Source organism: Ornithorhynchus anatinus, chromosome 14 (genome assembly GCF_004115215.2).
Source record: "Ornithorhynchus anatinus isolate Pmale09 chromosome 14, mOrnAna1.pri.v4, whole genome shotgun sequence".
In the NCBI taxonomy this organism is placed as follows: Eukaryota; Metazoa; Chordata; class Mammalia; order Monotremata; family Ornithorhynchidae; genus Ornithorhynchus; species Ornithorhynchus anatinus.
This window is the reverse complement of record NC_041741.1, coordinates 16,199,513-16,217,388: the sequence shown is the minus strand read 5'-3', so window position 1 is coordinate 16,217,388 and position 17,876 is coordinate 16,199,513. Positions and strand designations below refer to the sequence as shown.

At 43.9% G+C, this 17,876-nt stretch overlaps 1 protein-coding gene across 4 annotated transcripts in view; it reads right to left on the bottom strand.

Moving 5' to 3' along the window:
- Positions 1–326: 326 nt before the first annotated feature.
- IRAK3 (interleukin 1 receptor associated kinase 3) overlaps positions 327–17,876 on the bottom strand; it is a 29,014-nt gene continuing 11,464 nt past the window's right edge. For 3 of the 4 annotated variants that reach the window (XM_029079394.1, XM_001510809.4, XM_029079396.1), the window contains exons 5-12: positions 17,266–17,417; positions 16,543–16,607; positions 14,987–15,101; positions 13,702–13,820; positions 11,604–11,802; positions 8,427–8,489; positions 8,082–8,246; positions 5,388–6,015 (exon numbers count right to left, since the gene is read on the bottom strand). In XM_029079394.1, coding sequence (XP_028935227.1) covers positions 5,467–6,015; positions 8,082–8,246; positions 8,427–8,489; positions 11,604–11,802; positions 13,702–13,820; positions 14,987–15,101; positions 16,543–16,607; positions 17,266–17,417 — 1,427 coding nt within the window. In that variant the 3' untranslated portion in view covers positions 5,388–5,466. Of the gene's footprint in view, positions 519–5,387; positions 6,016–8,081; positions 8,247–8,426; positions 8,490–11,603; positions 11,803–13,701; positions 13,821–14,986; positions 15,102–16,542; positions 16,608–17,265; positions 17,418–17,876 lie in introns of those variants that run through there. The other variant, XM_029079395.1, reaches the window with a different exon arrangement.

Here is a 17,876-nt window from a genome sequence, read left to right as displayed (position 1 = left end):
GGATGGGACTGATTTGCTAGTATCCACCCCAGTGCTCAGTACAGTGTCTGGAATGTAATAAACACATAACAAATACTATTATTATTAATAACCAGTCAGGTTAATTTCTTTTCTGTTTCTACTGCTGTGATACAGAGGCTCAGCTCCTAAAACCTTCCCTTCTGCAGCCCTATGACACTGCCTGGCATATAGTAAGCATTTAATAAACGCTATAACAAATTCATTTTTAGGTGTCTAATCCCCCGCATGAAAGCCAACAAAAATAAGCCTCTGCTGTAGTGTCGGATTAGAGAATCACACAAGATCAAGAAATGAAAGGGCAACAATTTTAGAAAAAATAAAGTTTACTTATATAAAAGTATTGTATTTCTTCGGTATTGTAAAAGAAAGGTTAGCCTTTTTCTTAAAGTCTGAAATTCCATTAATGCCAAAGTTCCTGACATTACTTCAATAACACCTCTGCAGTTATAGTGTGTTGCTTCCCTCCGAAGTTAAGGGTTTAGAATTAAGACACCTCTCTGAAATGAAATCAAATAAAAAGATCACCGCAGGTTAAATCTCACTGTCTTTCCACTATCAAAAACAAGTAACTGTAAAGTCACACCAAATGCACTACTTTCTAATCTAATCGGCATTGGAAAAAAAACATATATTTTTCTTTTTAATCTATGAGAGACATGACAGCCATTTCATAAATTCAAGATAATTGCTTTTTTACAAATCGACTTGTAAAATCCATTAAATCTTCTTCAGTTTGACATAACTCAGAGCTCAGAAACCAGAAGAGCTTTATCATTTTAAAAATAATACATGGAATCTTTGATTCCCTGCTGATGGCAAAGCAAGGTCTAGTGATTGCAAATGAAGGGGGTAATTAAATTGATGACAGGGAGGAGTCTTATATTTCTCTGAAGTGGATTGGCAGATTTCTTTACCAACTTCATCTCCCCTGCCACTAACTCCTCATTCTTCCCCACCCGATTCACTGTCCCTTCTGGGTTACCTTTGCACTTGGATACTCATGCAACCCCTCTCCTACTGCACTTACGGATATATCCTTCTAGGCTGCAGCTTCTTCTACCTGTAATTTATTTTTATATCGCAGTCTTAGTAGTAAAACCCCTCTCAGGATGGCACCTGGAGAGTTTCCAGTACCCTACCAGTCTCGACTAGTGGAGGGAGAGTCAAGGGGAGGTCTACCCATTTCCATTCCTAGCTTGGGCAGGGCTAGCGAGCGACAGGCCATCTGCTAGAAGTCAAAACTCACCCGTGCTGGGCAGCAGCGGCACGGGAGAGAGTCGAAGGCGGAGACTCGGGTTTACTGCTTGGAAGACGGCGATGGTAAGCCACTGCCGTATTTTTGCCAAAAAAACTCTGCAGATCCGCTACCAGATCGCTTGCAGATGGGGTTGGGGTATTCTGGGAGAGATGCGTCCAAAATGTGCTATGGGTCAGAGATGACTCGACAGGAGAAGACAATTAATAATAATCATACTGGTATTTGTTAAGCGCTTACTATGTGCAGAGCACTGTTCTAAGCGCAGGGGGAGATACAGGGTCATCAGGTTGTCCCACGTGAGGCTCACAGTCTTCATCCCCATTTTGCAGATGAGGGAACTGAGGCACAGAGAAGTGAAGTGATTTGCCCACAGCTGACAGGTGGCAGAGTCGGGACTTGAACCCACGACTTCTGACTCCCAAGCCCGTGCTCTTTCCACTGAGCCACATTATTGCACAATTAGTGCTACAGTATCAAGTGCTTACTGCAGGCAGAGCATTTAATGACCGTGTCCTCGACTAGAAAGTGAGTTCCTTGAGGGCAGGAATCATGGCTACCAACTCTATTGAACTCTACTCCCCCAAGCACTTAGTACCGTGCTCGGTCCTCAGCAAGTGCTCAGTAAATATCATCGACTGATTACGTCTCTAACGGATACTCTCTACCAGGTGGCATCTAAGATGGTGGGTGCTGTTTGGACTGATCAGACGAAAAGAGCTTTCCAGACTGAAAATCTTGAAACTGGTCAGAGGACCAGTCAGGGGACCTGGGTTCTAATCCTTGCTTCGCCACTTGCCTGCTGTGTGACCTTGGGCAAGTCACTTAACTTCTCTGTGCCTCAGTTACTTCATCTGTAAAATGGGGAACGAGACTGTGAGCCCCATGTGGGACAGGGACCGTGTCCACCCTGATAAACTGGTAGCTACACCAGCACCTGACACATAATAAGCACTTCACAAATGCCATTTTAAAAAAGATCAAAAAGCTACAACCCCTCTCAGCCTTTATATTTCCAAAGTGACAAACTACTTCTCACACAGAACCTGCTTCCACTCCATTGATCGCTTAGTTGCCCCCTGACAAATTCACATGCAGATTTTTGACACTACCTCTCTACATGTAAACTACCTCATTTCAACAATGCCTGTTTCAAAATGAATCCTAGAGCAACAGCCTCGTGGCTCGGCATAATCCTGAGCGATGGCAGTGAGTTAAGGAAGATTGGATTTGTTGCATAAAGGATGTGGCTAGATTTTCCTCAAATCTGTAATGGAAAAAAAAACCCAATAGAGGGTCTTTAGACTTTAATAAAGGCTCTTAGTTGAGACCAGTTCAACCTTTAAAAGAATTGTACTTGAGAGCATAAAACAAGAAGAAATATGAGTAGATCCAGTGCTTAATGGGCCACGGCAGTTGTTTCCAATAGCCTGTGCACTTACAGAGTGACATAAAAACGTCTTTTGTGAGTAAAAAGATTACAAAAGCCACAAGGAGATATTTCTACTTTATAGTAATGAGCTACTTGTAAAGAATTCATCAGCTTTCAGTAAAGCTTTACTGGAGTACTGGGTTTTTGCTCAGTAACTGCTTTCTCCCTTTCACATTTGCCACCTTAGGGTAGCTGGCATCTGCAGGTATGCAACCCAGTAGAAGCATCCTGGCCTAGTGGATAGAGCATGGGCCTGGGAGTCAGAAGGTCGTGGGTTCTAATCCTGGCTCTGCCACTTCATTCATTCAATAGTATTTATTTATTTTTTATTGCCCCTTGTTTGGGAGAGTACAACACAACAACATAACAGACACATTCCCTGCCCACAGTGAGCTTACAGTCTAGAGGGGGAGCCAGACGTTAATACATAAATGAATTATAGATATGTACAATGGTGCTGTGGGATGAGGGTCGGGGGTGAATAAAGGGAGCAAGTCAGGGCAATGCAGAAGGGAGTGGGAGAAGAGGAAATGAGGGCTTAATCAGGGAAGGTCTCTTGGAGGAGGTGAGCCTTATTGAAGTGGGGAAAGGACAGAAATTGTCTGATGGATTTGAAAAGGGAGGGCATACCAGGGCAGAGGCAAGACGTGGGCATGAAGTCGGCGGTGAGATCAACCAGATCGTGGTACAGTGAAAAGGATGGAATTACAGGAGCGAGGTGTGAGGGCTGGGTTGTAGTAGGAGAGTGGCGAGGTGAGGTAGGAGGGGGTAAGGCAATTGAGTGCTTTAAAGCCGATGGTGAGGTGTTTCTGGTTGATGCAGAGGTGGATGGGCAACCACTGGAGGTTCTTGAGGGGTTGGGAAACATGGACCAAACTTTTCTGTAGAAAAATGATCCGGGCCGAAGAATGAAGTATGGACTAGAGTGGGGAGAGACAGGAGGTGGGAGGTCAGCAAGGAGGCTGATGCAGTAGTCATGGTGGGATAGGATAAAAAGGCTTGGATTACCACGGAGGCAGTTTGGACGTAGAGGAAAGGATGGATTTTAGTGATGTAGTGAAGGTTGAACCGATGGGATTTAGTGATAGATTGAGATTAGTTCCATCAATTAATCAATCACATTTACTGAGCACTTACTGTGCACACAGCACTGTGATAAGCGCTTGGGAGACTACACTATAGCAGAGTTGGTAGACACGGTCCCTGCCCACAGCGAGCTTACAGTCCTGGGAATTCACAGCAGCTGAGATTCCCCCTGCATAAACTGACTTTCCAGATTATATGCCAGTAGTTTAGCACAGGGTTATGTCTCTAAGATCACCCCCAAAACCACCACAGAGAATTTGGAAGCAAGCCTTGCACTGTAGCAATCCCTTTATCACCATCTCACAAAATTGGATGGTTTATTACCCAGATCAGCCTGCCGCTTCATACTATGCAAAATGAGCATCTTTCTATCAATCGATGGATCAATCAATTGTTACATTTATTGAGCATTTACAATTGTGTGAAGCACCGTCCTGAACTTTGGTAAGAATCAGCGGCTACTGATTCAGGCAAGAACTCAAAGGCTGTTTTCGCGATGGCAAAAAAATAATTTCAAGTTCTCAATTTCGGAGGAATTTGGGATTTGACACATTCCAGTGATCCAGCAGATAATGTTTAAGGACAGAAATGAACCGCTAAGAGATTTCAGTGCAAAAAAAAAAAATGGCTGTAAAGCTTTTTCCCCTTTAAATTAATCCTGAGGGGATTCTTTTTACAGTCCCCATTACGCTTTTAAAAAACAGATGAGTTAATCTCATTTGCAAATTTCATACATCTTAACTGTCTCCTTATGCTTCTCTATGACTAGTCACTGTAATAAAAGTTGTCTTTCACCATCTAAAGTAACACTTCATAAATACTTCATTATGAGACAGTGATTCGCAGATTAAAATTACAGCCGCACAAAAGCCAATAGAGCTCATCTGATCCAAAGCTACTTCCGGAAGATGTCTAAATTCAAGGGCTCTGCACAATGGCTCGATAACGGAATACATTAAAGTTTGATGGAGGCCGAGGTGAAGGAAATGGTTGCTATCTATTCTAGATTCATTCAAGCTCCCTGTTCCCTCTGGTCGTACTGAATTTGATTAATATGACTGAGAGTCAGCCAAGAGAGTGGGAATGCTCCACATCACGGAGTCTGAATTATTCCTTCAATAAAAGAGCTGTCTCCAGGTTACACAAAATCCTTGGATTTATTCATTCATTCAATCCTATTTATTGAGTGCTTACTACTTGCAAAGCAGTGTACTAAGCACTTGGGCAATAACAAGAGTAGCCACGTGGCAGAGTGGAAAGAGTGGAAAGTGGCTTGGGAGTCAGAGGTCATGGGTTCAATCCCAGCTCCACCATTTCAGCTGTGTGATTTTGGGCAAGTCACTTCCCTGTGCCTCAGTGACCTCATCTGTAAAATGGGGATTAAGAGTGAGAGCCCCATGTGGGACAACCTGATTACCTTGTTCCCTGTCCATAATGAGCTTACAGTTTAGAGGGAGAGACGGACATTCCTATGAATAGATCCGTAACTCAAAATATATATACAAGATATATATGTCCCTGGCTCAGAGTCTTAATCCCCATTTTACAGATGAGAGAACTGAGAGAAGTGAAGTGACTTGCCCAAGTGGTGAATCCGAGATTAGAACCCAGGCCCTCCTGCCTCCCAGTCCCATGCTCTAATCTCTAGAGAACGCTGCTTCTCTTTGCCAGCTTAGAGGCAGCTATTCCCCGATTCCGAAAGGACTGCTTGCAGGCTGGTTGTTTGGGAATACTTGCCTTTTTCTTTCTCTTCAGGGAGAATCATTCTTAAACCACCCTTCGTGTCCTCTTCAGAGTCCCCCCTATAGCCCACGGGTGGACGGTAGCCATCTCCCGACCGGATCTCATGAGGAAAACCGGCAGCCTCGGCCAGGGAGCCGGGTTCCACACAGCCGGCTGTGAAGGGCCAGAGGTAAGCGTCAGATTTGGACGGTCCTCCACCTTCCCCACTGGCCCCGTGGGAAGCATCATCAGTGGCTACTCTTTGGACGCAGCCCAGAAACGTGACTTCGGACTGACTGCATTCGAGTGGGGTTTTCCGGTCCACCCCATGTCGGTTCGGTTCTTCCCCGGAAAGAGGGAGATTTTCATCGTCTTCCACTGGGACGCTCGGTAAGAGGTCTAGGAAAAGAGGGGAAGGAGGCCTGAAGGACCGCAATGACGCGGGGGGATCTTCGGTAAAATACAGAGCCGGACGAGTGCTCTCCAGGGTTTCCAGGACCTGGCATAAAGGAAGAGGCAGAGTCGCCATCAGTCATTTAATTAGACCGCGATAAGAAATTAGGAGTTGATAGGTGGTGTTGCTTTCTGAAAATGGGAGTTCTTTCTAGTCTGTAAGCTCATTAAGGGCAGGAAACGTGTTGTATTGTACTCTCCCAAAAGCTTAGAACAGTGCTCTGCACATAGTAAGCCCACAATAACAGTGCTCTGCACATAGTAAGCCCTCAATATATACCATTGATTGACTGATTTCTCATGAATAGAGTGGATATCTAGTGGATAGAGCCCGGACCTGAGACAGAAGGTCATCGGTTCTAATCCCAACTCCACCATTTATTTGCTGGGTGGCCTTGGGCAAATCACTTCACTTTTCTCAGTTTTCTCTCATCTGTAAAATGGGGATTAAGATGGTGGGCCCAGTGTGGGACAGGGACTGTGTCCAACCCGATTATCTTCTATCTACCCCAGGGCTTAGAAGAGTGCCTGGCACATAATGAGCAATTGACAAACACCACGATTACTATCATTATTATTATCTGAATATTTTCCACCCTCATGAAATTCCTTTTATTTTATTTTTATTTTTTTACTGCTTTTTAATTCTTCAGTTATGAGCCAAATAGGTAAGGCTAGGAGGAATAAAATCTTGTTGAGAATAAGTACTCACCATCTGAGGCTCACTAACTGGTCCAGGACATCGGTTACCACCTAGCTCAAGGACACAGTAGTTCCTACCTCGTGATGGTTCTGTCTCTTTCATGGTATCAATCAAGTAATCACTTAATGGTATTTATTGAGTGCTTCATGTGTGCAGAGCACTGTACTAAGGGCTTGGGAGAGGATGATACAACAGAGCTGGTAGATACTTTCGCTGCCCACAAGCTTACAGCAGAGAAGCAGCGTGGCTCAGTGGAAAGAGCACGGGCTTGGGAGCCAGAGGTCATGAGTTCGAATGCCGGCTCTGCCACTTGTCAGCTGTGTGACTGTGGGCAACTCACTTAACTTCTCTGTGCCGCAGTTACCTCATCTGTAAAATGGGGATTAACTGTGAGCCTCACGTGGGACAACCTGATTACCCTTTATCTACCCCGGCGCTTAGAACACTGCTCGGCACATAGTAAGCGCGTAACAAATACCAACATTATTATTATTATTATAGAAGGGGAGACAGACATTAATATAAATAAATTACTACTATGTGCCTAAGTGCCGTGGGGCTGAGGGAAGGATGAATAAAGGGTGCAAATCCAGGTGTAAGGATGGCACAGATTGGAGTGGGAGAAGAGGAAATGAGGGCTTAGGGAAGACCTCTTAGAGGAGACATGCTTTTAATAACGCTTTAAAGGTGCAGAGAGTGATCGTCTGTCAGATAATGAAGAGGGAAGGCATTCCAGGCCAGAGGCAGGATGAGGGCGAGAGATCGGTGGCGAGACAGATGAGCTCGAAATACAGTGAGTAGGTCGGCATTAGAGGAGCGAAGTGAGCGGGCAGTAGCGGAGTGAGGTAGGAGGGGGCAAGGTGACGGAGGTCTTTAAAGCCGATGGCAAGGAGTTTCTGTTTGATGTGGAGGTGGATGGGCAACCACTGAAGGTTCTTGAGGAGCAGGGAAACACGGACTGAACGCTTCTATAGAAAAAAGATCTGGGCAGCAGAGTGAAGTTTGGACTGGCGTGGGGAGAGACAGGAGGCAGGGAGGTCGGCCAGGAGGCCGACCTTGTCCTTGAAAAAGTTAGTCAATCTCCCTCCGGGGAACACTATCAAGGAGCTCCCCAAGAAAAATTCCATTTTGCACCTCCTGCCCCCCATTGAGTTCAAGTGCACTGCACCTGTGGAGGGGATATCTGTGATTTATTATATCTGTAATTATGTATTAATTTCTTACATCTGTAATTTATCTATTTATTTTTAAACTTATATTCATGTCTTTCTTCCCCTCTAGCTCGTTCTGGGCTGGAATGTGTCCGTTTGCTGTTATACCCTCCCGAGCGCTTAGTACAATACTTTGCACACAGTAAGCACTCAATAAATACGATTGAAAGAATGAACGGAAGACAGGCGGGTACGCACTTCATCCATGGAAGGTCTAGACTTGGCACGGGACGTGGCACACTGGCCAGCTAGCGTGAGCAGTTTCGCAGAGAAATTCCGAGGACACGCCTCCACTTTCTTGTCCAATAATGAGAAGCAGGAATCAAGGCCTCTTTTCTCCATCATCTCCATGAGGAGATCCCTCTGGAAAACAGAAAACAAGGAAACAAAGTGATGCGGTGAGCTTCCACCGGCTCTGGGATCAGCGGCGATAGAGGTGGGAATGGGTCTCAAATCAATCAATCGATCCTATTTGTTGAGCGTTTACTGCGTGCAGAACGCCGTACTAAGCGCTTTGGAGAGGACGATAGAACCAATTCTCACCAGCTGGATGTGTTTCGGCTCCTCCATCACCACCTTGCAACCCGTCAGAACTTCCATAATAATCTAAGACAAAGCCAGAGAGGTGTTAGGCTACCGATTAATTAGTCTTTAATAGTTAATTTTTTTCATTATGTGCCAGGCATTGGACTAGGCACTGGGGAAAATACAAGTTCATCAGGTTGGATGTAGATTCCTGTCCCACATGGGGCTCAAAGTCTTAATCCCCATTTTATGGATGAGGTGACTGAGGCTCAGAGAAGTGAAGTGCCTTGCCCAAGGTCACACAGCAGACACATGGCAGAGCTGGGATTAGAACCCAGTTTAGGTAAGAATAGCAATGACGAATTCATTCCTGGTAAATGAATAAATGAATGTCTAATTCATTTTATTTATTCTAATGAATAATTTTTTATGCTACTTTTTAGAAGCAGCTTATCTTAGTGGATAGAGCACAGGTCTGGGAGTCAGAAGGACCAGGGTTCTAATCCTGCCTTGGCCGCTTGTCTTCTGTGTGACCCCGGGCAAGTCACTTAGCTTCTCTGGGCCTCAGAGACCTCATCAATAAAATGGTGATTAAGACTGTGAGCACCATATGAGAGAGGGACTCTGTCCAACCTGATCTGCTTGTATCCACCCCAGCACTTAGTATAGTGCCCGGCACACAGTGAGCCCTTAACAAATACATTTATAAATAATTATTTAAGTGTTCACTATGTTCCAGGCACTCTTCTAAACACTGGGATTAAATACAAACTAATCCAGATGGACACGATCCATATCCCTCATGGGGCTCCCAGTCTTAATTCCCATTTTAGAGATGAAGTAACTGACGTACAGGGAAGTTAAATGTCTTCCCCAGGGTCACACGGTAGATGAGTGACGGAGCCAGGATTAGAACCCAGGTTTTTCTGACTCCCAGGCCCGTGCTCTACCCACTAGGCCACGTTGCTCTACCCAGATTATTACAACGAAATTATTGTGCCCTGATGAGGGAATCTTCCATTAAGAATGACAGGAGAATTAATTCAAGTGCTAAAGGTTTGCCTAACCCAACTTGGATTTCCAAGTCGCTGCCAGTTGAATTCCTGCTAGAGGCAGACTACAGTTAGCATGTAGGCTGGCAGTGGGGAAAAACTTGGCAAAGTGCACACAAAGGTTTTATGGTTGTTGTTTTTTCAGCATGCAGAACCTATTTGCAACCAATGAGATTCCAACATAGTGTTTAATCAAGACCATCGCACTAAAATCAATCAATGAAAGATATTGTTTGAGCGCTTACTCTGTGCAGCACACTGTACTAAGCGGTTGGGAGAGTACAGTTCAGTAGAGTTGGTAGACACGATCCCAGCTCCGCCACTTGCCTTCTGTGTGACCTCGGGCAAGTCACTTCACTTCTCTGTGCTTCAGTTACCTCATCTATAAAATGGGGATCGAAACCGTGAGCCCCACGTGGGACAGGGACTGTGTCTAACTCAATTTGCTTATATCATGATGGTATTTGTTAAGTGCTTACTATGTGCCAAGCACTGTTCTAAGCACTGGGGTAGATACAAGGTAAGCAGGTTGTCCCATGTGGGGCTCACAGTCTAAATCGCCATTTTACAGTTGAGGCTACTGAGGCACAGAGAGGTTTAGGTGACTTGTCCAAAATCACACAGCCTGATAAGTGGCCGAGACGGGATTAGAACCCACGATCTCTGACTCCCAAGCCCGGGTTCTTTCCACTAGGCCACGTTGCTTCCCTTATATCCACCCCAGTGTTTAGTACAGTGCCTGGAACAGTGTAAGTGCTTGACCAATATCACAATTTATTATGAACCCTGCCCACTAAGATTTTGCAGTCTAGACTGTAAACTCTTTATGGGGAGGGGAACATGTCCGTGAATTCTGTTGTACTGTCCCCTCCAAGCTCTTAGTACAGTGCTCTGCTTGAGTAAGCACTCAGTAAATACCACTGATAGAGACAGGGACGTAGACATTAAAGTGAACTACGGATAGGGGAATCCAGCAAGCAGTAGCCTTGGTAGCTCCTACAGTCTTTGGGGAACTCGTTAGCCAGCGGGTTTTCAAATTCCTCTTACTAGAAGGCTTCCTCGGGAGGGTGAACTTCACCCTCGGCACCGATGGCATAGAGCCAGGGGGATTCCCAGAGCCGTATTCTTTCCAGGGAACCAACTGCAGGGCTCTTGTGCAATTCTTTACCTAGTTATCTATCAGAGAAGCAGCACGGGTCTGGGAGTCAGAAGGCCATGGGTAGAGAAGCAGCGTGGCTCAGTGGAAAGAGCACGGGCTTTGGAGTCAGGGCTCATGAGTTCGAATCCCAGCTCTGCCACTTGTCGGCTGTGTGACTGTGGGCAAGTCACTTAACTTCTCTGTGCCTCAGTTCCCTCATCTGTAAAATGGGGATTAAGACTGTGAGCCCCACGAGGGACAACCTGATTCCCCTATGTCTACCCCAGCGCTTAGAACAGTGCTCGGCACATAGTAAGCGCTTAACAAATACCAACATTATTATTATTATTAATCCCAGCTCCACCGCTTGTCCGATGTGTGAACTGGGCAAGTCATTTCACTTCTCTGGACCTCAGTTACCTCATCTGTAAAATGGGGATTGAGACTGTGAGCCCCACAGGGGACAGGGACTGTATTCAACCCGATTTGTTTGTATCCACCCCGGCGCTTAGTACAGTGCCTCGCATATAGTAAGCATTTTACAAATACCATAAAATAATAATTGTTGTTATTCTAATCCCAGCTCTGCCACTTGCCCACCGTGTGACCTTGGGTGAGTCACTTCACTTCTCAGAGCCTCAGGTTCCTCATCTGGAAAATAGCGATTCAATTTGGTCATCCTTCCTACTCACACTGTGAGCCCGTGTGGGACAGGGACTGTGTCCAACCTGAAAAATTTGTATCTTCTCCAGCGCTTAGAACAGTACTAGACACACAGTAAGCACTTATACCACAATTATTATTATCTAACACCGATCCAAATACTCCTAAAAGCTAAAGATTATTCTTTTCCTTAGAGTATACAATATTCCCAATAAAATATCCTTTTCCCCTCTGTCCTATAGATGCCTTTGGGCTCCTCCATTCCCACTTTACCACCTATCAGAACTTCCTTAATGACCTAGATCAAGGCCAGAGAGGCATTAGGCTACAGCTCATACTTACAATTCCAAAGCTGTAGACGTCTGTCTTAGTGGAAAGTCTGCTCTGTCTTAAATACTCTTCGGGCATGTACCACAAGTGCTTTGCTGCATTGTTCTTGGTGCTTACGGTAAAACTGCGGCAGTCAGTCTGGGGTTGCAGATGCACCGTAGCAAAATCGGTTAATTTGGGTTGAAACTGATCGTCCAAAAGGATGTTTGTGCTGAAATCATAATCAAGGAACAGATGAAGGTAAAAAGATGTGGGTTCTAACCCAGGTTCTGCCACACGTCTGCTGTGTGACCTTCGGCAAATCACTTAACTTCTCTGGGCCTCGGTTACCTTATCTGTAAAATGGGGATTAAGACTGTGAGTCCCATGTGGGACAGGGACTGTGTCCAATCTGATTACTTTGTATCTACCCCAGTGCTTAGAACAGTACTTGGCACACAGTAAGCGCTTAACAAATACCATTACCGTTACTACTATTATTAATAACCAGAAAGCAGACTTTGAGTCACGCAGAATTTTAATATGAGGCCGTTGAACGCCACACCTTAGGTAATTCTTAACTTTTAAAGTATGGAGTCCCTGGGAAACGGGGGTGAAGTGGTCAAGCTCACTGCTTTTATTTCTTAAAAATATGATTTTTCACTTCATTTACTGGGACATCGGTCACCTGTGGTCACAGTGACTGTTAATGACTTCATCTTTTCTTGCCCGTTGGTACGAAAGGTTTTGCATTCACCCCACATACCGCTTCATTCCTGATTTCGGCTTATCTAAAATTTCTGTTTGGAGGTTAATTTGTGAATGCTAGCTTATCTTCTAACTTGCGACATCATGGAAATTTCACCTCTGTGCCATTTTCAATTACGAGAAAGAAAAAACATAATGGAAAAACTCAAAGTACTGAAATCACGGAAGCCAAAAGCAAACCGAATCTCAAGTTTAATCCATTGACAAACTACTGGTATGTCATAGGTTTGGGAAATTTTTACATTTTCTGGAGATGAGCTTGTGGGAGGACTTCCCAAAGGTCTAAATCAGAGCAGATGCGATTTCCCAGCCGTCAAAAGAGGGTTTTCCCATGTAAATCACAGGATTAATCTGAATTTAGCTCACTAGTTAACTCTAACCCAAAATTTATTTCTCAGACACTTTGCTTTCCCAAATTGGTTTGGTAGTTTAGAAGTACTGAAAATCAGCCTTTGATGGATAAAGTGTCCCTGATCTTGTCAAAAGGTTGAGGGAAAGGCAGATGATTGAAAACTAAGTAATCATTTCATGTTTACTAATGCCAGTTGCTAATAAATCACTGTTTTTTAGAGAACATATGTTGCAGAGACAGTTCTGTTACAGTTAAATGAGATACTAATACTGTAAATCCTTTCAAAGTTGCTAGCCAGTTCTCTTGAATTTTCAATGTAATACAGAGCAGATATACTGATTATTGGTAATATTTTCATTATTTTATGCTTATTTAGTTTCCATAATATTCTTCTTGTTGTATGTGTCTTCCCTCATTTAGACTGTAAACCACATGTGGCCTGCGACTGCATTTTTTATGGTATTGTTAAGCACTTACTATGTGCCAGGCACTTTACTAAGCACTGGGATAAATACAAGGTAACTGGGTTGGATATAGCCCCTGTCCCACACAGGGCTGCCAGTCTTAATCCCTATTATACAGTTGAGGGGACTGAGGCCCAGAGAAGTGAAGTGACTTGCCCACAGACACCCAGCAGACAAGTGGCGGAGCCAGGATTAAAACCCAGGTCCTTCTGACTCTCAGGTCCAGTCTCTATCCACTAGGCCCTGCTGCTTCTCTTGTGCTGGTGCCTGTCTCACCCTGCTCATATTTATTGAACATGCACTGTGTGCAAAGCACTGTTTTGGGTGAGTACCATAGAACAATAAACAGACACTTTCATCCATCCATTCATTCAATTGTATTTATTGAATGCTTACTCTGTGCAGAGCACTGTACTAAGTGCTTGGGAGAGTGCAATATAACAACAAACAGACACATTCCTGGCCACAATGACATTCCCTGTCCACAGTGAGTTCAGAGTCTAGAACAGAGTCTACTGGAGTAACAAGTAATAGAGTAACAAGTTACCTGGTTATGCTGCCACTGATGACGGAACACGGTTTAGCACTGTGTAAGACCTGGATGGCTCGGGCAACCCCGATCAATACACCGAGGCGAACTTTCCAAGAAAGTGGGGCCGTGTTACCCTAAAACACAGGGCTGGTCGTTAGCCGGCTGACATGTATATTCATTCGATCATATTTATTTATTCAATCGTATTTATCGAGCTCTTACTGTGTGCACAGCACTGTACTAAGTGGTTGGGAGAGTACAATAGAGCAATAAGGAGACACATTCTCTGCCCACAGTGACCTTACAGTGTAGAGGGAACAGGAGGTACTTTAAGCACTGTAAATCTAAAAAGAAAATCAATCGTTCTCCCCGAATCATCCCTCTTTTTTTATGATATTTATTAGGCACTTACTATGTGCCTGACCCCGTTCTAAGTGCTGGGGTAGGTAGAGGCTAATCAGGTTGGACACAGTCCCTGTCCTCCATGGGGCTCATAGTCTTACTCCTCATTTTACAGAGAAGCAGCGTGGTTCAGTGAAAAGAGGCCGGGCTTGGGAGTCAGAGGTAATGGGTTCGAATCCCTGCTCTGCCACTTGTCAGCTGTGTGACTTTGGGCAAGTCACTTCACTTCTCGGTGCCTCAGTTACCTCATCTGTAAAATGGGGATTAACTGGGAGCCTCATGTGGGACAACCTGATGACCCTGTATCTACCCCAGCGCTTAGAACAGTGCTCTGCACATAGTAAGAGCTTAACAAATACCAACATTATTATTATTTTATAGATGGTGGAATTGAGGCCCAGAGAAGTGAAGTGACTTGCCCAGGGTCACCCAGCAAGAAAGTGGCAGATCCAGGATTAGAATTTGGGTCCTTCTGACTCCCAAGCCCGTGCTCTATCCACTAGGCCAAGCTGCCCTAACTGTGGGCCGGGATCGTATCTACTGGCTCTATTCCACTGTACTCTCCCAAGCACTCAGCACAGTACTCTGCACACAGTAAGCACTCAGTAAATACCATTCACTGATTCTGGCTGTGAATTTAAAATGAATAATAATGGAGAGAGCTTTCAATTCACCACGAGATAGAAAACGATTCCCTCCACTGAACAACAGAATGCTTTCACGGGGGGAAAAAAAACCCTAAATTGCCCATCAAATGTTCATTTCAATGGCTTTTCCTGCTATGAAAATAATAGGGCAGTTTCTTAAAGTTCTTAAATTTCTGCCTCATATTAAAAGCCAGCACTAAACTTTATTGTTTATTAATGACACAAATAAGATAGCCAATAACACGACTTACCAAACACTGTAATCTGTCAAAAAGCGAACCATGTCTCATGAACGGATACACCAAACAGAATCTTTCCGCCTCTATAAAGTATGCGGTCAGTTCCAAGATGTTTGGATGATGAAACCTTAGAAGAACAAGAGTTCAATCACAGGAAAACTCAACCTGATTAAAAAACTGTACGGTACTTAAAAAATCTCAGGAAATACTGCTCTAATGTGTTAACAAATGAGCAAATCAAGATCTAAATTTAAGAACGGAAGAATCTACTGAGATTCAGAAGCCCTGCTCTCTACTAGCAGGAAGGAAAAGAGGCTCGGTTTGTGCTGATTTATATCTATATGTATAAATCCAAGTGCTCCACTTTTCACTTCTGTTCGTCTTCGTCATTTATTTTGATGTCCGCCTCCCCCTCTAAACTGTAAGCTCCTGCTGGGGCAGGGAACATATTTACCGACCTTCTCCCAAGCGCTTAGTACAGAGCTCTACTCTACTCACAGTAAATGTTCACTAAGCGACTGATTGATTGCTGCCTCCTTTATATGTAGCTGCCTGAAGACACCCATTTCTTCAGCAAAATGCTTTAGAGTGGAGCAAACCCTTCCTATATTCCTACAATCTCCTTCTAAAGATATAGTGGGGTGTTAATATCATTATTATTATTACTAATAATAATTGTTAAGCCGTTACTCTTTTTTTTAAAAAAAATGGTATTTGATAAGCACTTACTATGTGCCAGGCACTGCACTAAGCGCTGGGGTAGGTACCAGTTAATCGAGTTGGACACAGTCTAGGTCCCACATGAGGCTCCCAGTCTTAACTCCACTCTTCACGTGAGGTAACAAAGACGTGAAGCAATTTGCCCAAGGTCACAGAGCAGACAGGCGACAGAGCGAGAATTAGAACTCATCCTCTGAGTCCCAGGCCCATGCTCTTTCCACTACGCCACGTGACTTCCCATGGGTTAAATAAAGCCCAAACCATGAGCATTGCTGCCTGCTTCCTCCTCCTTCTCTCCCTTGCTGGGGTGTGTCCCTTTAGAACGTCTGAAAAGATCATTTTGAATTAGCCAAGGGTGATGAGTGAAACTATGCAGGCGGGAGAAGCCCTCAGCGATCAAGTCTGCGCAGCTGCAGCTATGAAGGAGTTGGAAAAATCTCATTACTGTCCTCTGTCTCTAAAGGGATTCCAAGTTCCAGAGTGAATTCCCAGAAAATCCTCTCCACTTCAACAGCACCCGATTCCCTTGCCTAAAAGTCGCTCCTCAAAATGGACTAGAGTTGGGGGGAATAGATACTTAACCGTCTTCCAACTGCTATGTCTCAAAGTAAAAGGAATTAAAGCAGTCCTTCAAACCGGCATTTTCAACTCTGGAATCTCATGAATTGTTTTACATTTTCCAACATCATCATCACAAGACTACAGTGGTCTGGTGAAAATACTCAAAGTGAAGTGATTATTTCCAAAAATTTTCTTGGTTTTACTAGAGAAGATCCAGTTCCCATGGAGAATGGGGAGAGGAAGAGAAAGGAGTGGAGGAAACAGCCCAAGCTAGAAAATATACTCACAGGAGTAAAACTTCCAGTTCTGAGAAAAATGGCTTCCAGTATTTCTTACTCTGCATAGTTTTCTCCTAAAAATGATCCAGGAAACAAAAAAGAATTTTAGGAAAATAAATTTCCAGATTTTTCAAAGTCATTGCCTTATGGAGAAATTTAAACTGTTTCCAAATGCATTCACTACTGTTGGGAACTTGCTGCTTGGGATTCCTTTTTAAAATCATGTTATTTCTATTGTTGTGTTTTTGTCAGAAGTTTCCTACATTTTTAGAATTACTGTTATTATTCTTGACCTGTTCTGCAGCACTTACTTCGGTGCCCTGCAGAGAGTAATGGTTCAACAGTACAAAAAAATAATTAATACTAAGCATGATGATAACGATGATAATCGTGTTGTACTTACAGAGGAAATATGCCTAATAAAAATGCATTGTAATCAGAAGAGACCACTCCCTTTCCATAACACCATCCCAACTGTCAATTTCCTGTCATAATAGAGACAGCCCTGTTGTTAGTTCAGAAAGATTCCAGAAGAGACCAGGAAGGAGAGCAACTAGGTTCCCTAGCTCATTCTGACATTTATGCATTATACAATTTTGAAAATATATATAAAAAAACCCTTTTCCCCCTCAAGGGAGGAGAAGCTTATATATTAGAAGGTCCGAGACACTAGGTGAAATGCAGTGGAAACGGAATAGATTACAGGTGTTTGTAGCAACTGGAGTCCATTACCTGTTTAAATAATTTAATGGCATATGTTTGATTTTCAAACTCCATTCTGTAGACTTGGAAAAATTCCCCTTCTCCAATTAGCAAGTCACCGTGGAAGTTTCCCGTTCCTTCTATGATGCTTTTAAAATCGATTGAGGCTTTAGGGCGTATTCCTTAAGAGACGAAAAAGGAATGCTAATCAGTCACCTTGAGGTATAACAATCCTTTTTTATCTGCACCCTTTGTCTTAAACAGGCCTTAAATATTTACCATATGCCGAGATTCTATGTATCAAGCCCCATGAATAGCGTAAGCATTCGGAACAGCGCTCTGCACAAAGTCAGCGATCGTGAGATATCACTGATAGATTGGCTACCATGTGTTCTGCGTTCATCTGGATCTCAAGTCCCTGGGTGCTGCAGAACGAACAGCTGCCCAGCCAACTAAATCAACAGAATTATGACCAAACAGTTCACTGGGGAACACCAAGATTTCAGGGGAGAATGAAAGAATTCCCTATTGTTGATGCAGAGAAAGAAAACAAACAGAAGGTCTGATGGTTTGTGTCCACAACTCTATCTTAACCTAAGTTCCACGCAGGAATATAAAACAAGTCAAAGCCCAACTTTCCT